This window comes from Pectinophora gossypiella, chromosome 7 (assembly GCF_024362695.1).
Source record: "Pectinophora gossypiella chromosome 7, ilPecGoss1.1, whole genome shotgun sequence".
NCBI lineage: Eukaryota > Metazoa > Arthropoda > Insecta > Lepidoptera > Gelechiidae > Pectinophora > Pectinophora gossypiella.
In genome coordinates this window covers 15,653,065-15,679,847 of record NC_065410.1, presented here as the reverse complement: position 1 = coordinate 15,679,847, position 26,783 = coordinate 15,653,065, and the positions used below count along the sequence as shown (strand labels likewise).

At 39.4% G+C, this 26,783-nt stretch overlaps 2 protein-coding genes across 2 annotated transcripts in view; one reads left to right on the top strand and one right to left on the bottom strand.

Annotated features, from left to right (window-relative positions):
- Positions 1 to 21,541, top strand: part of LOC126368325 (gamma-aminobutyric acid type B receptor subunit 2) — a 102,825-nt gene extending 81,284 nt beyond the window's left edge. Inside the window, exons 8-16 of the mRNA XM_050012235.1 lie at positions 5,746 to 6,006; positions 7,641 to 7,701; positions 11,940 to 12,168; positions 13,539 to 13,674; positions 14,704 to 14,792; positions 15,935 to 16,124; positions 17,516 to 17,834; positions 18,914 to 19,140; positions 20,467 to 21,541. Coding sequence (XP_049868192.1) covers positions 5,746 to 6,006; positions 7,641 to 7,701; positions 11,940 to 12,168; positions 13,539 to 13,674; positions 14,704 to 14,792; positions 15,935 to 16,124; positions 17,516 to 17,834; positions 18,914 to 19,140; positions 20,467 to 21,384 — 2,430 coding nt within the window. The 3' untranslated portion in view covers positions 21,385 to 21,541. The remainder of the gene's footprint in view (positions 1 to 5,745; positions 6,007 to 7,640; positions 7,702 to 11,939; positions 12,169 to 13,538; positions 13,675 to 14,703; positions 14,793 to 15,934; positions 16,125 to 17,515; positions 17,835 to 18,913; positions 19,141 to 20,466) is intronic.
- Positions 21,542 to 23,232: 1,691 nt separating this feature from the next.
- LOC126368426 (probable ATP-dependent RNA helicase DDX28) lies at positions 23,233 to 26,527 on the bottom strand. The gene is made up of 5 exons (XM_050012422.1): positions 25,954 to 26,527; positions 25,522 to 25,793; positions 24,933 to 25,105; positions 24,247 to 24,523; positions 23,233 to 23,539 (listed from the first exon to the last, which is right to left on the bottom strand). Exons 1-5 carry the CDS (start codon positions 26,462 to 26,464, stop codon positions 23,297 to 23,299), a joined length of 1,476 nt encoding a protein of 491 aa, XP_049868379.1. The 5' UTR covers positions 26,465 to 26,527; the 3' UTR covers positions 23,233 to 23,296.
- Positions 26,528 to 26,783: the final 256 nt, after the last annotated feature.

The window sequence follows — 26,783 nt, the reverse complement described above, 5'->3', positions numbered from 1 at the left end:
TGACCACAAAAAAAAGGTTTTCATCTCGAGCTCCTCCGTGCTTCGGAAGGCACGTTAAGCCGTTGGTCCCGGCAGCATTAGCAGTCGTTAATAACCATCAATCCGCACTGGGCCCGCGTGATGGTTTAAGGCCCGATCTCCCTATTCATCCATAGGGAAGGCCCGTGCCCCAGCAGTGGGGACGTTAATGGGCTGATGATGATGATGATGATGACCTCCGAAACGCATTTGTCGGGTATGTGGGTTTCCTTACGATGTTTTCCTTCACCGCTGAGCACGTGAAAATCATAGGTTTAGGCCCGTGCTGGATTCGAACTTGCGACCTTACAGTGAGAGTCACGCTTCTTCGACCTGGTCTACTATGGCTCCGACTAGTTTCATGTACAGTAAATAGTAAATACGTTAAATGTACTATCCCTCGGCTTATGATTAACATGTCAAATTGTAGACGGGTTTATGTAAACTATGACATCATTCTGTTGATTGACGCCCTGAATCCAGGCTTTGCGCTGCGCTTGGGATTGGCCTACGTTACACAAAATAATTTCATTTTAAATTTATGAGTATTTAGGTTTTTGCGTCGAACACATTTATATATTTCTTTCTCTAAAATTGTTTATTATGGGATATTATTAATTTATACAATTTGTCACTTAAAATTACGAATAATTAAAACATTTAAAATTATTACACAAACACCTCCTTTCTTTCTCTTGTTCTTCTTCTATTATTTGGTTGTGATGTGGATTACTAACTGTCAGATGTCAGGGTATGTGGTCTTCCTCACGATGTTTTCCTACACAGCTGAGCACGTGATAATAATTTATGATCCAAACATGAATTTGAAAAACGTTTACGAAAATCATAGGTTTAGCCCGTGCTGGATTCGAACTTGCTACCTTACAGTGTCAAGCATTCAGCTCCGACTTGTTTCAATAGTAAAAAGGCCCCTGTCATAATTCACGTAACGATTACTTACTTGCATCAGTAAATAATAAACAGGACCAAAGGCTTAACCTTCGGGCTAAGCACAATAGACCACCGAGGACGTTTATTCAGAAGGTTGCGGTGTTCATATCACGTCGGGGTCACCAGTTTGGCGGCGTGGGTGTGCTGCCGCCCAAAAACGGAATCGGGGTACCGAACAGAGCAAAGTACCCCGCTTGCCACAAGTTGGTAGTGTGACTAAAGGTCGACGATCCACTTGAGTCACGTTGGATGTCGTATATATTGCGTCTCGCTGTGTAAACTTCAATATCGCGTTTCAGGACTGCATTATTGAATGTGGCGCCATCTGTCGCATGTGGGCGGAACTAGCTGATGAACTATATGGATCCGCCAAATACTCAAACTCACTTTGAATTTTCATGGTCTATATTTTTTTGTCGAACATTCTCTCTTTTGTGGTGCGAATAAATTCCAGGATCTTATAACAAACCACCCAAAAATGTTCTCAATCCCGTTGAATAATTTCGACAATGTCGCCATCCCCGTCCCATAAAATGTCGAAACAACTTGAAAATGGACCAGATAATTTGCAATTGAAATTCACATCGTAAAACGCATCCGGTAACTACGAATATAAGTACTGGGAATTTCGGGACGGCTTTCCTGAGTGAAAACAAACAGAGAGAGGATTTTTTTCATGATCACTTTAAAAACTGAGTCCATGTTCCAGTGGCTGAGGAGGTCTCGGCTTCGAATCCCGGTGGGAACATATCATAAAATACAAAAATCACTTTGTAATCCCTAGTTATGTCCTAGCCGAACAAATAGTCTCACAAAGTGATTTCGATAATGTCCCCATTGGGAATGGAAACCGGAGAGGTCGTTAGCCCAACACTCTAATCACTAAACCAATAAGGCTTAAGAATAAAGAATAACGGTTGTAGCGGACCCAACTAGTTGGCCACCTAGTTCCGCTCACATGCAACAGATGGCGCCACATTCAATAATGCAGTCTTCAAGCGGTCGTGAAACGCGGTATCGAAGTTTACACAGCAAGACGCATATATACAACTTCCAACACAACACTGTTGGATCGTCGATCCCTAGTCGCAGTACCAACTTGTGGCTAGCGGGGTACCGAACTGAGTATAGTACCCCGCACCTATTCGTTTCGCGCGGCAAGTTAGATTTACCTCACCCCCTCTGCGTCTCAGTTTAGTGTAAGTGGGCGTAAGTCATTAACAAGTAAGTGGGAGAGCACGCGGACTGTCTCGATCGCACTTACTTAATAGCACGTGATTAGAATGTTTTTTTTCTATGGAGTGTCCCGGGTGTGCTAATACCTACCTACGTAATAACCCCAGCACCTGTCCGATCCCATAATAAGCAGACTCTTCACATCTGTATAGGTTAGTTATATATATTTGTAAGTATGTTATATATTTATTTGCATGTATTTATTGGTAAGTTGTACTTATAGTTTGTACCCGCAATCTTTCAATTTTTTTTACATTTTTCCTCACCTTATGGTGGTCTGGTAGAAATCGCTTTAAGCCATTTGCCATGTACTTAGTTAAGAGACTTTTTGTAATTATTTCTTTTTATTTTGGTGCAATAAAATGTATTTGTATTGTATTGTATTGTATCTGTTGCTGTATCAAACATGTACATAAATAATTTACAATCAAGACGTGTTTGCCTTAATGTGTTGCGTTCTGAATAATTTATTTTTAGGTAATTCATTATTTTCCTTGCTAAAAGCGTGTTAGTGGAGTACTTGATTTGTTTTTTTTTTAACTTGACAAATGCCTTACTGAGAGATTTTCCAGGCTACGTTCTTTAAAAACAATATACTAGAGGGCGCTGTAAAAATGTTCCTTCGTTTAACCTTCTAATTTCATGGATAACAGACATACATCCAAAAAAAATCAAAAATTCAAAAATATTTATTTTTCAAAATTGGCTTACAAAGTTAGCGCTTTTTGAACGTCAAACATAATTAAATTACATATTATGTAACTAGCTGTAAAAACTACTACCACATCGGAATCTGTAACGCTGAGGGAAAGACGTGGCCAGAAAACCTCCCAGCACAGGGCCCTAGTCCTACTGTTTCATGTTTTCCTTTCTTTTCTTTTAATCCAGTTTGTATTACATAATTTATAGACTTAAATACAATGGTATTCCAATTACAGTCGGTGGAAGGAAAGTGAAAAATAAAGAGTTTATGTGACATACATATGCTCTATTTATATTTATATTTGTGTATAAATGATGACCCTTTTTATTACATCCAGTCATATCATAACACACCTTCCACCCATTATTCATCATCATCAGCCCATTAACATCCCCACTGCTGGGGCACGGGCCTTCCCTATGCATGGATAAGATCGGGCCTTAAACCATCACGCGGGCCCAGTGCGGATTGCTGGTTATTAACGACTGCTAATGCAGCCGGGACCAACGGCTTAACGTGCCTTCCGAAGCACGGAGGAGCTCGAGATGAAAACTTTTTTTTGTGGTCACCCATCCTATGACCGACCTTTGCGGAAGTTGCTTAACTTCAACAAACGCAGACCGAGCGCGTTTACCGCTGCGCCACCGAGCTCCTCACCCATTATTATTCTGATCAAAATTAAGAAAAGCAATATAAGTAGCAACATAATTCTATACATAATGTGATTCAAACATCAAGCAACAATTTTTTTATATACCAATGCTTCTGCCATTTCGTTGTAATTTTGAATAATTATTTACCCAAGTAATGAGAAAATTGGTAATTATCACGGTAAATCTCGAAAGCGCTATGATATTTTTGGGAACGTGGAATGAAAAGCCCCAAAGAAGCTCGGTGAAAAGAAAAATACAGTGTTTCTATTGCTAAAGTAATAGGGTCGCAAGTTCAGGTTCATTTATTACCTGTGTCCTTTGAAAATAGCTCTTTTTTTTCTTTAACGTGACTTATTGTAGGTTTTCCTCAGATGGCATCGGCTACTTGTGGGGTCTCAACTGGGCACCCTCAGGCCTGTTGTCTTAAAAGTTGTACCGGGTGAGAGCCTTCAGCGCTCCCCATTTGTCCGGCCAAGTATTTAATGCCATCTGCGGCAAATCTACAACAAGTCACGTCAAAAAAAAATTGTGCGGTCTCATCCGAAACAAAAATTTAAGTCACTAGGCCCACTCATACAATGTTAGGTACTTATTATATAATTATTACATGAGCCATATGCGAGCACATGATCGTCAGAGTTGACGCATTCATGTCGCCATCATTATCATCATCATTAGGGATTAGGTGCATCTTCTTTAATCTAGGCTGTGAGATCACCAGGAAGCTAAAAAGGCCACCTATAAACATCATCATCATCACCAGCCCATTAAAGTCCCCACTGCTGGGGCACGGGCCTTCCCTATGGATGGATAGGGAGATCGGGCTTAAACCTCCACGCGGCCCCAGTGCGGATTGGTGGTTATTAACGACTGCTAATGCAGCCGGGACCAACGGCTTAACGTGCCTTCCGAAGCACGGAAGAGCTCGAGATGAAAACTTTTTTGTTTTTGTGATCACCCATCCTTTGACCGGCCTTTGCGAAAGTTGCTTAACTTCAACAATCGCAGACCGTGCGCGTTTACCGCTGCGCCACCGAGCTCTTCACGTGCGCAATGTTATCAAATGTCAAATAGCAATATTGCTTTTTAGGATGAATTGCATTGATGTGGCCTTTGTAACCCGTCTGGTGTCATAGTTGCTATTGAACTGCCACTGGCGCCTGACATGGCTAAGTAACGACTACATATTTATTTTGTTATTTATTTATTATGGTACATCAACGGCAGTACGCTTTAGTAACATATTATTTATTTTATATACATCAATGAGAAAAGCAATATTGCAATATGACATTTGCGCATATGAAAGTATGTGCGCAATGTCAACAAATGTCAGCATATGTCAAATAGCAAAATATTGCTTTTTTTAGATGAATTGATTCAATGTGACCTTTTTAGCCCCTCTGTAAATACAAACATACAACTAATACTACTTACTTGAGTAAATATTAGGCGACGTGGCGTGAGCTTATATAAGTATGCATGTTGTAACGGACGCCGCCGCTAGAGCGAGACGGCGCCGCTAAAAAGGGACAACACAAGGAAGCGCCGCCGCTAGAACGAGACGGCGATACTATTAGAATAGGATAGACATACGATCAGCACGTAATACCCCACTAGTTGAGGTATTGAAAATGGTTCCTAAGGTGGTCGATTATACGCAATAAATGTAGTTTTGTTTTCGTTCGTTTAAATTTGATCGAGCCTTTTATTTTTTTATTTAGTCTGTGGGCCAACTATACGTCGCGGGAATACGGAGGACTGCGTGTTCAATATAATAACGCGCTCAGGGTGCTGTTGGGGCTGCCGCGTTTTTGCAGCGCATCTTTAATGTTTGCTGAGACGCAGACGGATTGTTTCTTTGCAATAGTAAGGAAACGTTCCGCCTCAATGATGCGTCGCTTGGAAGCCAGCTCCAACGGCATCCTGGGTGTGTGGGCGGACCGCTGGGAGTCGCCATTGATGGCGCGATGGTTGCGACTGCACGCACACATACCTCCTCCCGCTAGACGACTCTAATTTGATTTCATAAATATATATTAGTTTACTAACATTAGGATTAAGTACTATGTTACTAACATCTATGGACAATAGTCTGACAATAAAGAATTTGAATTTGAATTTACGCAAGATCCTGAACATACAGTCCACAACACATGTTAAAATGTTTTCCTTTTTCCACAGACCAATGAAATGTTCAACCGTGACATGGAAGGGGTGGGGGTGCCTGTATCCCTTTACGCCCCTCACACGTACGATGCAGTCTGGGCCATAGCCCTCGCTCTGTCTAAAGCTGAACAGCTGTGGCGAGCTATGGAGATGGAAAACGCCACCATAAATATCACCAGCTCAAAATTGGGGCTTGGGCACTTTGACTATGACAGGAAGGATATGGCTGAGGAGTTCCTGAATCAAATGTCGAATTTGAGCTTCTTGGGGGTTTCTGTAAGTATTTGGTTTTGATACTTTCATGGAATCCGGGATTGTCTGTTCGGAAAACGATGTAAGTCACACATCGCAGCGTCTTGGGTTCAAATCCCGGCTCGGGAAAACCACTAAATTGGACTTTTAGAGTTTGACATGTTTGGATCATAGATAGGCTTCTTCTATCTACGTATAGTTTCATTGGTAAATTAAAAGTGCTACTCACACAAAAAGCTTACTATAGCGTTAAGGAGTTCATTGATGAATGAATAATGAAGTGTTCTGATCTAGTTCTTATTAAATATTAACTACTTATTGTTACACAAAATATCTTGAATTAAGTATATAATTTAAATTGTTTTTTTGTTTTTTTTTTTTATAAAATAATGATGTTCAACTAAACTTAATGTTAATAATGTATGATAGATAAATAATGACAATGTATGATAAATACAAATAAATATATGAATGAATGAATATCGTGTTGGTTGTGAGGTGAATTACCAACGTCATCAACCCTGTTGTCAGGGTTACTACTGAGCCGCCAAAGGCCCCTGACATGACTAATATAACGACTACGTACTTACATCAGTAAATAGTAACCGGGACCAACGCCTTAACGTGCCTTCCGAAGCTCGGATCGTCTTACTGTCGGACAATCAGGTGATCAGCCTGTAATGTCCTAACCAAACTAGGGACCACAAAGTATTTTTTTGATATGTCCCCCCACCGGGAATCGAACCCAGGACCTCCGGATCGTGAGCCTCAACCACTAGACCACGGGGGCCGTTATAGTTATAAATAGGTTAGTCCCTTTTACGTGGGAGGAGTCTGGTGAGTTTCTTTTTCGTTTTTTAAATTTCACCGAGAACATTAATTTTATCCCATTTTTTTAAATGTAAAAATGGGCTAATACTTTGGCAGAGGGCAACTCGGGAACGTTTGTGTACGACTAATACTATACTAACTTAAACTGTTAAATAAGCTTGATATTAAATATAGAATAGTCAAGTTTTGGCATGTAAATGCTAGGTTCATGTATTAATAATACAAATAGTATTATCATGTAGATTGACCCAAACCACATTCAGGCTGTTTGCTAACTTCATTAAGTATTCATGCTGTAATGGTGGCATTTCCTAAGTTGTCTACATACATACATACATAAATAGCCTATATACATCCCAGTGCTGGGCACAGGCCTCCTCTCAATCAACCGGAGAGGGTATGGAGCATACTCCACCACGCTGCTCCACTGCGGGTTGGTGAAGGTGTTTTTACGGCTAATAGCCGGGACCAACGGCTTAACGTGCCCTCCGAAGCACGGAATCAACTTACTTTTTCGGACAATCAGGTGATTCAAGCCTGAAAAGTCCTTACCAAACAAAGGACAGTCTCACAAAGTGATTTCGACAATGTCCCCATCGGGAATCGAACCCGGACCTCCAGATCGTGAGCCTAACGCTCTTACCACTAGACCACGGAGGCTGTTAAGTTGTCTACATGATATATTATAATAATATGTAATTATATTTTGCTAGATTGACACGAGAGTTTAGAGAATATTAAGCATATTATTCAATCATGAAATAGATGAAATCGGATCAAGTTGCCAGTAGCTACCAAGTATTCAATTAACGGCGAATCTATTGCAGGGCCCAGTATCGTTCAATGGAGCGGACAGAATTGGGACTTCGGCGTTTTATCAAATACAAGGTAAGGATAAAACTCGAAATTCAAATTCAAATCCAAAGCTTTTCATAACTTGCTCAAAAATACGTGTTTTATTAGATCCAATACTCTCTCTTGGTCGTATGTTGGACGAGTTACCATACTAACTTGAATAGATAGGTACTGAGGGGTTAGCCAAGATGCAAACGATTTTGAACCCATGAAAGTATGTCATATAAGGCGACATAAAGTGAGATAATGTCAATCCCATAGATATGCTCAATCCTATGACAAACCGCCATTGATGACGTAAGTGTTACCAATAAATTGGTATCTTCAACATTCCAAGAACGTAAATTTTATTATTGAAAATTAAGTGAATTACTGACTAATGTATTTAATAAATTTAATAACTATTACTTGTCACATATTATATAAAAATCATTAAAACTGTAAGTAACTCTTTTACATAAAAGTTCAAAATGACAATGGGCACTTTTGTATGAAACTTGGTCCAAGAACCTCCACTGATGAGACTTATATGTAATGAAAGCTTATGCTTTCCTTATGATTCTGGCAAAGTTCTATCAGATTCTGTCCCGGGGTTCTTTTTTTACGGCCATGTTTGTCCTGGCTAAAAATGTGATATAATACAGTGGGAGCTAAAATCGACTCAAGATTTCTTGCTGGATAACTAAGTCTACATAAATAATTATGTATCATATTGTATATCATATTAAAGAGGATCTTTTCCAGAATCCGAAACATAAAAAAAAAACAAAAAAAATCTTTTTGTAAGCGAATTATAGTCAATTTATATCTGCAGCGCCATTGTTTCTCGGTAGCTAAGTTCAAGTTTCATGCCTTTTACCCCTTCCAAAAGTATCTTACCGATTTTTTTTATATTGCTTCCGGAATTTGATCTGAGTGATAATAACAAGAAAAATAAATAAACACTTCTCCGATAGAGACCGGCTAAGCTATTGCTTATTGCAAGAAATCGTCATCATTAGCAAGTCATTACGGTATTGCATATAAGCTTATCAGCAACTTGGAACTTGATCCAAGAACCTCCACTGGTGAGACTTGCATGTAATGATAGCTTATACTTGTCCTATGATTCTGGCAAAGTTCTATCAAACTCTGTCCTAGGGTTTTTTTACGGCCATGTTTGTCCTGAGTGTACAGTAGTGGACTGCAAAATCACCTCAGGATTTGTTGTCGAAAAACTATTTAACTAAGTCTATATACATAATTATTATGTGGGTTGTTCTTCTTTTTTATCGACAATGATCTGTCCTTCGTTCTGCTTCTGATAAGTTATGTTTTAGAATTTTATTTCATGTTTTGATTGTCCAAAAATATAGTTATCTTATTATACTCAAAATACAAGCAAAATACTAATCGGTTCCTCAATTAGTTATTAACGTAGCTTGATCGTTTTTCACAAAATTATGTGACAGAGTGGTAAATTGAAATGCTGTCTCCGATGAAAAGGGCCACTCTGTCACAATATTTTTTGGAATGCGCCTGCAAAGAAAAGTTATGTTACCAAGATAAAGAGAACCACTAAATAGTCCTCTACAGACACATCTTTATATGATGTTTTAAAATATTTATTGCCGTTATAATTTTAAAGATGTTAAATCCGATAAATCGAGAAAATGTCTTTTTATTGTCGATAAAAAAGAAGAACGACCCATATATCATAATGTATATCAATTTTAAAGGGGAAGGTTATCAGAATCAGAAACACAAATAAAAAAAATGCATTATGTAAACGACTTTTAGCCAACTCACGTCCGTAGCACCATTTTTCTCAGCAGCTACGTACGAGTTTCGCGCCTTCCAACCTTTCCAAAGGAGACCAATCATTTTTTCCTTCTTCTGATATTGCATTCTTAACCTGACAAGTGACAACAAAGAAAAAAAAATAAAAAAATAAGAAGAAATAAAATAGATACCATTCCGATAGAGGCCGCGTAAGCTATGGACCTATTGCAAGATAACGTACTCAAAGGCTAGTCATTATAATCCAACAGACGTAACATGATTAGAATGCGGCGGGACGGAAATGTAGTACATCGCCTTATGCGAAAGAGACGAAATATGTGTCTCTTTAACACTAACAGTATACAGCTTAGTACGAGAGAAACAAGAAATAAGTCATTCTAATCAAGATGCAATATAATGACTCTATTGTATACAAAAGAAACACATTTAATAAACAAGTTCAGGCAATAACTGGTGCAAAAGGCGGCTTTATTGCCAAGGTAGCAATTACTACCAGGCAACCTTACGTTTACGATACGTTTGTTGTACCATTCGGCATTGTTTATAAGACAAGATATAAGCCTGGATTAATAAAACAAGATTGTGGTGAAAGAAAACATACTACATTTGCGTCCTCCCGCATTCTAATCATGTTACGTCTGTTGGATTATAATGACTAGCCTTTGAGTACGTTATCTTGCAATAGGTCCATAGCTTACGCGGCCTCTATCGGAATGGTATCTATTTTATTTCTTCTTATTTTTTTTTATTTTTTTTTCTTTGTTGTCACTTGTCAGGTTAAGAATGCAATATCAGAAGAAGGAAAAAATGATTGGGCTCCTTTGGAAAGGTTGGAAGGCGCGAAACTCGTACGTAGCTGCTGAGAAAAATGGTGCTACGGACGTGAGTTGGCTAAAAGTCGTTTACATAATGCATTTTTTTTATTTGTGTTTCTGATTCTGATAACCTTCCCCTTTAAAATTGATATACATTATGATACATAATAATTATGTATATAGACTTAGTTAAATAGTTTTTCGACAACAAATCCTGAGGTGATTTTGTAGTCCACTACTGTACACTCAGGACAAACATGGCCGTAAAAAAACCCTAGGACAGAGTTTGATAGAACTTTGCTAGAATCATAGGACAAGTATAAGCTATCATTACATGTCATGCAAGTCTCACCAGTGGAGGTTCTTGGACCAAGTTCCAAGTTGCTGATAAGCTTATAATATGCAATACCGTAATGACTTGCTAATGATGACGATTTCTTGCAATATGCAATAGCTTAGGCGGTCTCTATCGGAGAGGTGTCTATTTATTTTTCTTGTTATTATCACTCAGATCAAATTCCGGAAGAAATATAAAAAAAATCGGTAAGATACTTTTGGAAGAGGTAAAAGGCATGAAACTTGAACTTAGCTACCGAGAAACAATGGCGCTGCAGATGCAAATTGACTATAATTCGCTTACATAAAGACTTTTTTTGTTTTTTTTTTTATGTTTCGGATTCTGGAAAAGATCCTCTTTAAAATGATATACAATATGATACATAATTATTTATGTAGACTTAGTTATCCAGCAAGAAATCTTGAGTCGATTTTAGCTCCCACTGTATATTATCACATTTTTAGCCAGGACAAACATGGCCGTAAAAAAAGAACCCCGGGACAGAATCTGATAGAACTTTGCCAGATTCATAGAGAAAGCATAAGCTTTCATTACATATAAGTCTCATCAGTGGAAGTTCTTGGACCAGATTCGCCCATTCTCCTTTCCTTGCAAAATAAATATAAAAACATTGTTCGTGGGTAAGTAATTTATTTTTTACGATACTGCCAGTGATATAAATATATATGGGTTTGACTTTATGTCAATTCCGTATATTTTCATCAATCAATCAATAATACTTTATTGCACAACGACATATACAAAGGACATAAACATACGAATAAAAACTTAAGTACAATAGGCGGCCTTATTGCTAAATAGCAATTTCTGCCAGGCAACCTTAGGGTGAAAGAAGTAAAGAAGTTTTCATCATAAAAATTCTATTCTATTCTATTCTAAATGGCAATGCAGGGTGGAATTACGTCAGCTGGGCTAACCCGGAAATGTTAGCTGTCACTTTTGAGCATACCAGCGGGCTTAGCACCGTAAGCGCGCGACTCTTTCTCGCCTCGACATACGTCACCCGTCACTCTCTCACAGTACTGCACAGAAAGAGACAGACGATCTCTGTCGCGGCGAGAAAGAGTCGCGTGCTTACGGTGCTAGGCCCGCTGGTTTTCTTATCCCATGGTCATGGTCATGGTCCCATATGAAATATTTTTATGATGAAAATATACGGAATTGACATAAAGTGACATAAATTCAATCCCATATATATTTATATCACTGGCAGTATCGCTTTTCGTAATCACTTCCATCTAGGCTAAAACCCGTGCGTAATGAGTCTGTCGACAGTAGCTTAGCCAGCTAGGCTGAAAGTAACCATTTTGCAACAGGTGGCCGTCCAAAAACAGTGGCGCTTTACACGCACGGGCGCGAAGTGTCCTGCGAAGAATGCTCCCGACCACAGTGGGCTGGTGGGATCCCAGCGGCCCGGCGGGTGCTGGTGCTGCGTGTGGACTCGGTGTGGGCGCCGGCGCGGCTGGCAGTCGCTGCACTAGCCGCGGCCGGCGTCGCCCTCGCCGTAGCCTTCTTGATGTTCAACCTGCATTACAGCAAGCGAAGGTGAGGAGTCGAAAGGAAAATCTTCTCCAAAAGACTTGTTTATAGTTTGTTATCGCATTGGTCTTACTATTCGAAGGCCTCGAGTACAAATTTCGGCGGGGACATATCACAAAAGTCACTTTATGATCCCTAGTTTGGTTAGGAAACTGCACGTTTATCAACTGATTGTCCGAAAGATGATCCGTGCACGGAAGCACGTTAAGCCGTTGATCCCGGCTACTGCTTACCTACTGATTTAAGTAGTCGTAACTGAAGAAAGTTGCAGTTACATGTGCCATCTCAGGGGCCTTTGGCGGCTCAATAATAACCCTGACACCAGGGTTGATGAGGTTGGTAATCCACTTCACAACCCACACGATAGAAGATTAATTGGTCTTCGATATTGATCAGAAGGGCGAACATGCGCATGGTGATAAGATATTGTCACGGTCGTTTTATCGATTCTGACGATAAAAAATCAAATCGAATCAAATCAATTTATTTGCGAGAACACATAGAATACAAAAAAGGTGGTAAAATAATTTAAATAACAATGTTGTGATGTGTTCGGCCTGCATGCAGGCAGGCAAGCATGATATACTTAATTATGTCGTTTTGTCGATTGGTGCTAAGTAATATGTGAACCCAAATAAGTCATGTCGATCTATCAAAAACGAACAATATATCACGTGCCGCGCATGTTAAGGAAAAAAAATATCGATTTCGACAAAATTTATTAAATCGATCGATAATTTTATCACGTTACGCATGATGGTCGTTTCTCGGCCTTATAACTGGACTTTTAAGTTGATAATGATAGTATGTTGTGTTATTGTTCTAGCCATAGAGAGACATAGCCATAGAGACATAGACACCAAACATCTCAGAATCCCGATACCGACCCCGCCGGCGAAGTCGACGATTTCCCTTATTCAGCGCTTATCGCTATCGACCCGCTTTATGCGATTCTTTCAAATATTCTTTGACTCAGATGACGCCCTGAGTCAAGCTTCGAGCCCAACTGGGCACCCTCAGGGCTGTTGTCTTAAATTTTGTAGCGGGTGAAAGGCCTCAGCGCTCCCCATTTGTCCGGCCAAGTAGTTAATTCCATCTGCGGCAAATCTACAATAAGTCACGTCAAAAAATCTAAATATATAAAAGGAGAATTAACTGACTAACTGACATATCGACGCACAGCCTAGACGGCTAAATGTAGGCACTTGAAATCTGGAAGGGACGTTGCTTAGATACCGTAGAGGTGCACTAAGAAAGGAATTCCCGAAATTCCCACGGGAACGGGAATTAGTTGGAAAATCCTTCTACGCGGACGAAGTCGCGAGCAAAATCTAGTGTATTATAATAATAAAAAATGTGTTGTTGCACGTCCACAGGTCAATAAAGCTGTCGTCTCCCCGTCTCAACAACATGACCCTCATCGGCTGCGTGCTCGTCTACACGGCAGTCGCTCTGTTGGGGGTGGACAACGCCACGCTGCCGTCCTACGTGCCTTTCTCAGCTATGTGCACTGTTAGTTATTATTTCATCATCATCATCAATTTAAGAGCCACGCTCTTGTCGGTGCAGCATTTTCCATGCTACTTTTTAGGGAAAAATAGGGCAGTGGTTTCCCTCTTGCTTTCCTCCCCGCAGTACTCTGTCTGACGCAAGTGGAATGGCGCCCAGAGTAGTCTATTACAAAGCCATACTAGGACTCCTGTCCTCCGCCTCTGAATAGTACTGACAGTTACTGCTGCCCTCTGTCAGGTACCAGGTTACAGTCCATGTGACTTGCCCCTTCCGTCCGTTATTAGTTATTATTTATTAGACCCTTAAGAGCTGTAAAAATTTAGAGATGATGGTGTTACGTCGTTTACTTATTAATTATTAATATTTGAATTTATGAGGCCTCGAACTGATGCAGCCCAAATGGCCACTGCGACCTAGCGAAATCTATTGTGACCAAATCCCTACATTTGAAACTCCTTCTAGACCAATCCGTTCGATTAGATCCAGCGTCTTTTTGGGAGGAAGCTCCGTGACCTCCTGGAGATCCAATGTTCTTGTGACTTCCGATTTCCTCATCAGCACATCCAAATTGTATCAAGGGTTTTGACCAATAGACTCAGCCAATGCTATTATAGGATAAGCCCTTAATATAATACACATCGTACCTGTTATTGCGTTTAAATAGGTTTAAAAAAAAACTTCGCCAGCTCAAGTCCTATGTAATAGCAGTAATAATAGCAATCCTGGTTTTTACTCACATAATATCACGACTTTGTCCTAATTAGGGTAGTCAGAGGGACATCCACCGCAAGATAAACTAAGTACTCACACCTCACCGAGTTTTCTGTTAGACCAACGTCATATGTGGTGAGCCGTATCGCCGAATGGTCGAGCCAACTGTGTTAGTGAAAATTGCACTTAAGATAAATTAATAACTCATTGGTGCAAGACAGTCCGGTAACGGGGTTTGAGAAGCAAGCCGATGAACCACAGGACCGCAGTGACAGAGTTTTGTACTTATTTGTAATTTTCAATCATGTATACTTACAGGGTAGAGTGTACATCCTGTCAGCTGGATTCTCTCTAGCGTTTGGATCCATGTTTGCGAAGACATATCGTGTTCATCGAATATTTATAAGGTAAGACGGTGCGAGCGCACTAATTACAGTTGACACTAGCAATTTGTTTTCCTGTTCTGTTACATTGTTACGGAATCACGCAGACTAAGGAAAATGAATGTATTCACAACACACACGATACATCACTTGCACAGAGTTTTTCTTGCAGCTTCTTTTCCCCGGCTATACAGGTTGTGAGAAGCTGCAGTAGTTTTAGGCGGATGAGACGTTCGTTATGTAAAAACTGACGATACAAAGTGTAACTATGTTACCTACTGAATAAAGATATTTTTGAATTTTAGAGCTACGCGGTTCAAATCGGACACAGTCACTTCACTTTACATCGCACTTTACGCGTCACTGAACACTTCACTACACTGTCACTTTAATGTTAGTCATCGTATCTGTGAAGTCTGAGCCTTATACAAATAGGCTAGTTTCCAACTAGTCAAATCAGTTCCTTTTAACTAAACGTCAAAACACGGAATTTGAAAAAGCACACTTAAGTACATACGTATATAAAACCGTGACAAAATGTCGAACTTTTTATTAAGTACCTATGTTTTTCTTGATTAAAATTTATAAATAAGTTAAATAGTAAAAATAAAATGTTTTTCGTTAGTTTTAGCTCTCTTTATTAGGTAATCAGAAATTCATAATTTATCTTGAAACTAGTACACGACCCAATTGGTGCGAAGCGGAGAGTTACCATTCTATCCGTAGTAATATTCTTCATTCTATCGGATCGAATAGAGTACAAATTGACAGCCTTATTGCTCTTTCTATTCTTTCAGGCAAGTACTCTACCATAGCCTATATTTTGCCTCTTTTAAATTCAAATAGAGCAGGTGCTCTATTTGAATTTAAAAGATATATTACTATAAAGATATATTTTATTACTATATATATTTTTTTAAACATAGGTAACTATATAATTTTTGTAAAAAAGAGACTTAACTACTCTATCATCGTTTTAAGTTTACGCGGTTATTATCATAATTAAAGCACATAAAAAAAAATATGGATCTACCTACTCCACTCCAATCTCATCAGTCGTCTCGTGATCATGGCACTTGCAACAGTGACGAACTATCGGGAGTCTCATATCCCCATTTAAACGCGGTAAGAACCCGTTATTATGTGCTTTACTCTATCATCCCCAGCAACCGCAGCGGAGTCTGCAAAACCAAGCTGCTGCAAGACACGCCGCTCATCGCGCTGGTGTGCGCCCTGCTGGTCATCGACGGCATGATCGTGACCCTCTGGGCCATGCTGGACCCCATGGAGCGGCACCTCAAGAACCTCACCATTGAAATCAGCGCTACTGACCGTAGCGTCGTCTACCAGCCACAGGTAATAACCGTTCAACCCAAACATGTATTCAAACTCCAAACCTCCTGTGGTAGGGATATAAAAAAATAAACGACTTCCTGTTCAACTATATAACTATATATCATCATCAGCCCATTAACGTCCCCACTGCTGGGGCACGGGCCTTCCCTATGGATGGATAGGGAGATCGGGCCTTAAACCACCACGCGGGCCCAGTGCAGATTGATGGTTATTAACGACTGCTAATGCAGCCGGGACCAACGGCTTAACGTGCCTTCCGAAGCACGGAGGAGCTCGGGATGAAAACTTCTTTTGTTTTTGTAGTCACCCATCCTAAGACCAGCCTTTGCCAAAGTTGCTTAACAACAATCGCAGATCGAACGCGTTTACCGCTGCGCCACCGAGCTTCTCATATAACTATAATGGTGGTTTTATTTCATTCCACAAAATTAATTAATTAAATTCAGTGAAGTTCATTACAAAACTTATCTTTGTGCTAAACAATAACACAATGTCAGGCCCCACTCCTCGTCAGCTATGCCAAGTCTCGCAATCTCAAAAAGTTATCAGGGAGATTAAAATGGCCACATCGAAGCAATTCATCTAAGAAAGCAATATTGCTATTTGACATTTGTTTGCATTGCACACCTACTTTTATATGCGTGAATGTCAAATTGCAACATTGCTTCGATCCCCCCGGATCTCATGTATAGCCAAGCTTCTAACTCTACCCACACTAACTAAACTAAAAGTAAGATGATCCATGCTTACTTATCTAATGAAATGACTTTGTACGGTCACGAGCATTAATATGTATACACTTTGGTACCATGTCACATTCCCTTTTTTGACAAATTGAACTGTAGGGCTCACTAAATGTCAAATATGTTAGTGCGACAGAGTCCAAAAGTGGGTACATTATACTGCTCATGACTGTAGGTACTTAAGCAAATAGTAGCGGAGTCAACACTCCTTGACATGCCCTCCAAAGCAGCCTGCGAATTTGCCTCTTGTGTATTAAACCGTTTATAATGCCAGTCATAGTAACTTAACACACAGTCTTCGTGGTCCAGTAGTTGAGTAGGTCCCGGGTTCGAATACCGGTGGAGACAAATCACAAAAATCATTTTGTATTCCTTGTTTTGTTAGGACATTACAGGCTGAACACCTGATTGTCCAAAAGTAAGATGATCAGTTCTTCGAAAGGCACCTTAAGCCATTGGTCCTGGTAACTACTAACTGATGTAAGTATGTAGTCTTTACATGAGTCATGCCAGGGGCCTTTGGCAGCTTAATAATAACCCTGACACCAGGGTTGTTGAGGTTGGTAATCCACCTCATAACCCACACGATAGAAGAAGCAATCTTGTTACCATAATCCGTAAATAAATATTATCTTTTCTTTCTTCCAGATAGAAGTGTGCAAATCCCAGAACACGACAGGCTGGTTATGCGCCCTCTACGCTTACAAAGGCCTGCTTCTCATCGTTGGCGTCTACATGGCTTGGGAGACCAGAAACGTCAAGATCTCAGCCCTGAACGACTCCAAATACATCGGCATCAGCGTCTATTCCGTCGTCATAACCAGCACGAGTGTTGTGGTTATTGGAACCATTATATCTGAAAGAGCTACCCTCGCATATATCACCATTACCAGTCTAATATTGATTACCACAACATCGACGCTATGCCTACTGTTCCTGCCTAAAATTATTGCTATTAGGAGTAAAAGTAAGTGCAAACATACTACTAGTAAGTGGGTGAATATCAAAATGTCAAGTTTGGTGGCGAACTTTCATATTATTTTTTCGTGAAAAATTGCGCTCTGACATCCTTTCGGATCATCTTGGATTCTTTTTCATGTCGGAACCCAGGATCCTTTTGGATCCTTTTTCATGTCGGAACCCAATTTTTCACGAAAAAATTATATGAAAGTTCGCCACCAAACTTGGCACATTTTGATATTCACCAAAGTACATAATATAAAGTACTTTCCAACTAGTCAAATCAGTTAGTTTTTACTAAACGTCAAAACTCGAAATGACTACAGAATTTATATGAAAAAGCAACAGTGAAGTCATAAAAAAACGTGGCAAAATGTCGCACTTATTACCTTAGAAAAGATTCAGTAAGATTTACTCTGAACCGGCGTGACTGTATGAAAGGATTGATGAATGTGGAAGAAGCAAAAGAAGTATGTAAGGATCCCATAGTCTCTGTCTCACCCCGGTGGGAAATAAGCGTGATTTTATGTATGTATGACTAAAGTAAGACCTCGAGGGAGTGGATCAGCGTCCGATACGAATCGGTGTGGGACGGAGAGTTACCGTTCTATACCTACGTAGTATTGAGGAGCTCGGTGGCGCAGCGGTTAACGCGCTCGGTCTGCGATTGTTGAAGTAGGTAAAGCAACTTTCGCAAAGGCCGGTCATTGGATGGGTGACCACAAAAAAAAAGTTTTCATCTCGAACTCCTCCGTGCTTCGGAAGGCACGTTAAGCCGTTGGTCCCGGCTGCATTAGCAGTCGTTAATAACCATCAATCCGCACTGGGCCCGCGTGATGGTTTAAGGCCCGATCTCCCTACCCATGCATAGGGAAGGCCCGTGCCCCAGCAGTGGGGACGTTAATGGGCTGATGATGACGTAGTATTATGGAGATGATCAAATTATAGCTATTCTCGCCGAACTTCGTCAACAAGTTAATAATTCGAGTTGATGAGCGGCCTTTAAAAACCTCTTGGCCCAGCGTGGCTATAACATTGTTCATTCTTTATTTCCAATTTTATAACTTCAACTTGTTCTGTCCACAGCTGAAGATGACCCCGTAATACAAAGCATGGGCCTAAAACTAGAATGCAAGACAAGAAGATTCGTGACAGACGACACTCAAGAACTGCACTTTAGGATAGAGATACAGAACAAGGTTTATAAAAGGGAGGTGGCCGCTTTGGACAAGGAGATTGGAAGACTGGAGAAGCTGTTGGCTGAACCGTTGTCTACTAGCAGCTCCAATGCTTCTATTGCACTTCATAGACGAGTAAGTAGTGTGCATATTACAACTATATACCTACGTCCCATTTCGATCATCTGGAGAATAACTAGTTGAAGAATTCCAATAGAGTCAATGACTAGTCTAAGCAGTGCCGCATTTAAGCATAGACTATAGCCTACAGCCATAGACTATATAGCTCCTCTAAGCATAAACTATACAGGGTGGCCCAGAAGTTCAGGTTCAAAATGATAAATTAGAAAGAGGGGCTCATTAGCTACCAGAAACACCCCCCATGTATGTTCAGCAATTATTTACGGTTTAGGAGATATGACCCATTTTGTACCTTTTTCTAGATTTTCTACCTTACTTCAGAAGTAATCATTTTGTCGCTATCCCTTTCTTAATAATTATTTTATTTTACTTCACAACTATGCCTAAGTCTGTGTACCGCTCAATCAAAGATAAATCAAAGTGAAATCAAAGATAAAAAAAAGTTATCGGAGTCAAAGTGAGAATTCGACCAAAATTGTTACAGTTGTTAAAACTTCGCCGAAGAATAATAAACACATGAGATTATCATGGACCTTGAAAGTATTTCTAAAAACTGCTCCATTTAATAGGCTTTTAGAAACATTCAAAAAAAGTACCCTTAATACGGGCAAAAAACTAAGTAATTAGCCCTCAAAGATTGCAAGACAGACAGATTTGAAGGAAAATTTGACATTCTCATACAATGTAGCTGCTACTTTCTAACGTTGTTAGAGGTCCTAAACACTGTCATCATTGTATAAAATTTTGAATGAAGTATTAAATGGGATTACCCCTGGGGGTGCTCGACTCCATTTCTGAACATCGGCTTAAATTTTTTTTTGGAACTTTTTTGTGTAATAATCTATTTTATAAGTTAAATGGCTCCCACCACAGGTGTAACCTAGGGGTCGAAGGACGCTAAATGTGGCGATGAGTTTAAGGCCTTAGGCTGCAGTGTGAAGCAGGATGCGTCATACTCTTCAGGTTATAGAGTTAAGATTTGAAACCAAAAGTCAGAAATTCGAAGTACTTTCATTGCTTAGGCGTTTTTTTAAATTATTATTATTGCGTATGGCAGACAAATATCCTGCTTGGATCAAATATCCAGCTTAAGCTCCCTTAACCAAGTCTCTGCTGCATCCGTCACACAATGCAGCTCGGCTATACCACCTGGGAACCGGTGCAGAGGGCACTCGTTCACTATGTGAGATATGGTTTGGTCCGGGTGACCACATTCACAGTATGGTGACTCCTTTAAGCCCCATCTACATAGGTGATGGTTTGACTTTCCATAGTCGGTCCGGTTTTTTTAAATAAATTACTTTTATTCCTTTGTTCCAGACCGAACTGAACACAGTGGAAGAAGAAGGCAGCAAGAGAGATCCTGATAGAAGAACACCGAGCATCACTGGTGGACTTCCAATGTTGCTCCTCTCAGTCTTACCTCCCGTCATACCACGCGCCAGCTGGCCATCCACTGATGCCTTCCGAGGAAGAAACTCCATCAGCTTCAGCTCACAACCCAAACTGAACTACAGGAAATCCCAACCATCGATAGATCTATACAATCTGTGTCTAAACAAAAGAGAAGACCATCCTGGTCTACTCAAAAGAATAAAGAGCTTCTTCGGCACCAGCAGACCAACCAGTAGAAAAGCCTCGACTATGTCCATAGCAGACCCAACCGGTCAGAGTATTGCTGCTGCGTTGAAAATGCACGTAGGTATGATAGCTGGCTTAGTACCAGGAAATCGGAAGCATTCCATGGTCCTATCATGCAATACACTTCACGTGCCTAACCCTGAACTGAAGCTACGAAGGGAATCCTTCGCAAGAAGTGGTCCGATTATCCGAATAACAGATGACAGGGATGATGAACCTTCATGTTCAAATTACCAGATGGATCGAAGAACATCTTCAGTAGCCCAGAAGTATGTAGCAGAACCGGAGACGAAAGTGAACTTCGTGTTACCGGCGACGCATAAAACGTCGGTATCACATCAGAACTCTTGTGAGAAGATCAAGGGTTCTCCAAGGTTTCCTCACAGGATATCCCCAACGGGGGCAAGTTTGACCACCTTGGATAGAAGGAAGACAAGTGCCGATAGTGTTTTCAGTATAACTGGTAGAGTCTTCGAAGAACAAAGAAGGTTTAGCCACCAGAATGTATCGGATAGGGAACCCAAAGGGAAAGCATCTTTGGAAAGCAGATGGAAGTCCACAGAAGACGCGAGACCTGGACCATCATCAAGGCACTAATTTAAAGCAATATGTTTGTGTAAATATAAATATATACTTACTCATCTAACAAATAGCCGATCTTATGAGCATATTATACATATTTAGGTACTAAACATATTTTGACTGTACCTGCTGCAGATTTTTCGTGGATTTTTGATATTGTAAGAAAAACAGTACCTACCGACTTAAAAATTATAAAGTTCAACGCCCTATGCTATTAACAATTACCTACCCAGTATTGTTAGATACACAATATCAATAGCAATAATGTGCTTCTGAAACTTATTCAATTATAGCCTTTCTTTTTGCTTCACCAGTTATTTTTTACTAATAACATTAGTGTAAGAAATAGTGCCAAATCCTTATTATAAAAAAAAAACTATATTATTGTCTGAACAATTATAAATATTTTACTATTGTGCTCAACAATATTGTGAGAAATTGAGGAGCAACAGGTTGGCGTGGTATGGGCATGTAACGAGGAAAGGTTATGAGTATGAATGAGGATGGATATAGGGTAAGGAGACGACCCAAAAAAGTGTGGATGCATTGTGTGTGTAAAGAAGGATATGTGTGTGAAAGGTGTGAGTACTGAGATGACAACTCACAGAAATGAATGGAAGAGGAATACAAGTTTTGCCGACCCCACCTAGAGTGGAATAAGGGCTCAACAATATTGTAAAATACAAAATTTTGTCATTTTTGAATGTGTAAGAAATCTAAGTATTGTAGAAGTATTAATTTACATTTAATGTAATAATTTAATGTAGGAACTGTACATAAGAAGATGAAAAGGAATTTTAACACCAAAGAGTAGATTTTAGATTAAACTTGTAGAACAGTAGAGTAGATATCTGATATCAGAATAAAGATTTTATTTTTCAAGATTATGTAGTTTAGAAATAAAGCTTGCGGATATTTTTACTTTTTTTATATATTTACTTACTAACGTTAATAAAAGCTATAATTTTATTCAGGTAACGACTAATAGCTACAAAGATAAGTATTACTTACTTGAAATTCTATGTCGTACCTACGTACTCTTAATAGGAGATAATGTAACCGAGATACCTAATAAAAGCAATATTTAAACTAGATGTAGATATTTATGTGATAGTAACTATTTATGTGATAGATATTTTTTTTTTCTATGCCACGTGTTGTAAAAGGCGCGTTATTTTTAGAAAATGTGAGCTGTTTGTAACCGTTTGGAGAAGAAATTTAATGAAAGAGTTAGGGTTAGCGCATACGTAAAGATTGATACCGAAACAACACAAGTCAGTAAATAACACATAAAAATCTGATTTTGTTTCAGAGTTGAACGCTGTGAATGGGTGTGTGCTGACCCTTATAATACAATACTCTTTTCATTCGCCCTTATAAATTATATAGTGAGAATGAGAAATATAAAATGTGATCTTAAATTGCGTGTCTTCTCTTGGCGTCATCCGTATTTTAAACTTTTTATTCTACTAATTCTCCAAGGTAGTCCAGCCAAGATAAGGCACGCCTGAACTCTATGATACTATTATGTGTGGGTTATATTTCGTGTTTGTTTTAAGAGTGGTCCTAGAGAAGTGTTCAAATTTTATAAAAATGACTCTTAAACGGTAAAAATCTAATCAAATTATATTTAGACTACTGTGTGAGATACTATTGCAAATAAATTATAAAAATGTCAATGCTTTTTATTTCACACGTCGATTTTAAACTAGCTTAAAATGTCAAGGATTTGTAATAAGAAGGTGCCGAAGTCACTTTTCACAAGATGGCGTCGACGTCGTCACAAAATGGCGGTATTATACAAAATGGTCGTTAAAAAATGGCGGGACATTCAGCATGACTTATTTTAGGGAAAAGACACCATTATTTTGTAATAGACATTTATTTCTATTGGTAATTGCTGTAAACACTATTTATAACTCATAATTTATCCGACCATCTTCGACACTCTATCCTCAATCATCCTTCTAATATTGGCATTGACTGATGGTAGTGGTTCATGCTTGCGAACAGCGGCCTCTATCCTCTGTACCAGTTGTATCTCTCGCGGCCAGGCGACAAAATTGGTGACATTGCAGTCGGCAGGGGACCCTATGCGGCCTGTGCGACCACAACGGTGGATGTAATCAGCCGTGTAGAGGGGAAAATCGTAGTTTATTATGTGCTGGGTCTGTGAAAGAAGAATTTGTTTGGTTGATATTTGTGTTGCTTAGCCATAGGCTCATTGCTCGGCCTCTGTGGTTCAGGGGTTGAGCGTTGGTCTCACGATCCGGAAGCCCCGAGATCGAATCCCGGTGGGGACATAACACAAAAATCCCTTTGTGATCCCCAGTTTGGTCAGGACATTACGCACTGATCACCTGATTGTCCGACAGTAAGATTATTGGTGCTTCGGAAGGCACGTTAAGCCGTTGGTCCCATTTACTATTTACTGATGTAAGTATGTAATCGTTACATGAGCCATGTCAGGGGCCTTTGGCGGCTCAATAATAACCCTGACACCAGGGTTGATGAGGTTGGTAATCCACCTCATAACCCACACGATAAGAAGATTGATATACTACCGATCGAAACTCGATAGTCCTATCAACATATTAATATAAGTTCACAATTGTATCCTAACTGGGGTAGGCAGAGGTACATCCGTAGAAAGATGAACCAAGAACCCACACCTCACCGAGCTTTCTGTTAGACCAACATGATAGGTGGTGAGCCGTATCGCCGTCTGTAATGATCAAGGTAACAGGCCAATAGTCCTGTCTATGGTACACATTGGTAGATCTATCAAAAGGTTGGAGAAGGCAACAGGCGACAGACGAGTGGGTATATACAGGTGTGTTGCTATGTTGTGTTATGTAATAAAAAAAAATAACTTACCCTGATGGTATCCAATCCTCGCGACGCAATGTCCGTACATGATAAAACATTAACTTTCCCACTTCGGTACATGTCGAATTTTCCCATTTTCAAGTCCACAGGCATTTGTCCATTGATATTGATGCATTCAATGTTATTTTCGTTAAGAAACATCGATACGAAGTCGCAGGTGGTTGTCTTATTGGAGAAGATCATCACTGGTCGGTTCTGGTTCATATCAGCTTGGACGAGCTTTAATAGTTCTAAAGGTTTCTGGGCTTTGCCGAGTCGGATGAATCTGGGAAAGAATAAGTTCTATTGGTAATAGATTTATCGGTGATTTTTTAGATGAAAGATCAACAGATGATCAAGTAATATTGTAACCTTGAAAACAGGATACAAAGCCATATCTGGAGGTTCAGGTTTGATTCCCAATAGCGGGCATAGCATAGTCAAAAACATTATTTGAAACTGTTCTTTGTTTGGTAAGGACATTGCAGGCTTGAACCTAATTGTGAAAAAGTAAGACAGTTCCATGCTTCAGGGAGTACTTTAATCTTTGGGTCCCGATTATTAGCCGTAAAAAATACCTCCTCCATACCCTCTCCGGTTAACAGAGGGGAGGCATTATGCCATGCCCAGCAGTGGGCCATATATAGGCTGATTATGTTTATATTATGTAAAGTGTAAGAGACAGTTCAACTTACTTTTGAGGCACATGGGGCATGACCTTGTGAAGGTTACTCGTGGTGACAGTCTTCAGTGAATCGGGAGCTACGAACGAACTAACAGACTCCGGCAACTCGTGTGGCATTGTGGCACTAACTAATGTTAACTGACAGCCTTTCGGTGGCACCTGCATTTCAACCTTAATTTGGATCTGGAAGAGTTACAGTAAATATTAAATAGAGAACATATTTCATTATTGTAACATTTTTCATAAATATGACCTAAAATCAAATAGGAAAAATATCATCAAAAAAGAATAGAAAAGTCAAGGAAAATAAATAAAGGGAAGGACTTTGGCCAGTAGTGAGATCTCACAGGCTAGATTAGAGATTTTGCAGGCTAGGTTACATCAGAATCTCATTGATAAGTCTAAGAGTCAGCCAGGTTACTTAATCACAAATAGCTTTGTACATAATATATATATATATATATATACTATTTATACAACATTTCTTAGTGCCTATTATGCATTGCTTATATTTTCCCTATTTTTTATGCAGAATAATCTTCACTATTTGTACGAACATATGGTTGCAATAAAACATTTCTATTTCTATTTATACTTACTCCAAATTTCCTCAGCAAAAAAGACAGCTTATCAATAAAACTGTCATCAAGCAATGTGTCTGCTTCGTCCAGTACCACATGATGTACATTGTTAATCTTATATATACCAGTTGTAACCAGTTTACTGTAAGCTCCGAGTGTTGTTACTAGCATGTCGCAATATTCTATTGGAGGGTTCAACATTTTTCGTTTCGTTCGACCACCAACCAGGGTAGTTACATTTAAGTTTAGATACTGAGCTATATTTTCTGCTACATCACTTATTTGTTCAGCTGTGAACATAAATAGAGAAATTAATTAACAAATGACCATATACAAACAATGGGGTACTAAGCAATTTAATATGTATTGTACATAATTCATTTTTTAAACAATTTATTTAAACTTATAAAGTACTATTGGAAACTTATTTTCAAATCAATAATTACTTACCTAATTCTCTGCTAGGCGTAATAACAACAGCTAAAGGACTGTTGAATTCCTCCTCAAGACTTGGTTTCCATTCCAAAATATGCTGAAAAATCGGCAGTAAATATGCCAAAGTCTTCCCACAACCAGTCTCAGCGGTCACCACAGTGTTATTCCCTTTCAAAATTGAAGGTATTGCCTTCGTTTGAATCTCAGTAGGCATAGTGTACCCCTGATGAGACATAACCTCTATCAACTCATTACAAACACCAATTTCTTCAAAACTTTTCTTGTAAACTTCCTTATCTGCCTTTTTATTGGCATTTCCATAAATTATGAAGTAATCGTTCTTGGACTTAGCGTGCAACCAGCCTTTTGAAGCGAGTTTTATGCCCTCAAACTTACTGTAGCTTTGGCCCTCGTAATGGTTAAACTCTGGTCGCTTACACGATATTATTGGGAGTTTCTTCTTTGCTTGCTGCACGCTGTAGTACCGGCAGTATGATAAATTCAATATTTGACGTAGTTTCGACATGTTTTCGGATTTTATTTGGAAAATTCCTCAAGCATGTTGCAATATTTTGACCGCAGCTTGACAGTCAGGTGACATATGATGACAGTCTGGTTATCGTTTAGAAATTTTTGCTTTTTCGTTTAAAAACTGATAATGGTCTTGGCAGGGGCACTCGCCTTCTCCTAGTCCATTGATAAATCAATAAATCTGAAATAAGTAATGAAATTCCTGCCTGCCGAAGGCTGCAATCGGTGAGACTCTTTCTGCGATAACTATTCATACTCTTCGAACTTACCGTGAAGCGATTTATTATTTTTACCAGACTGCCACAAATCTATGC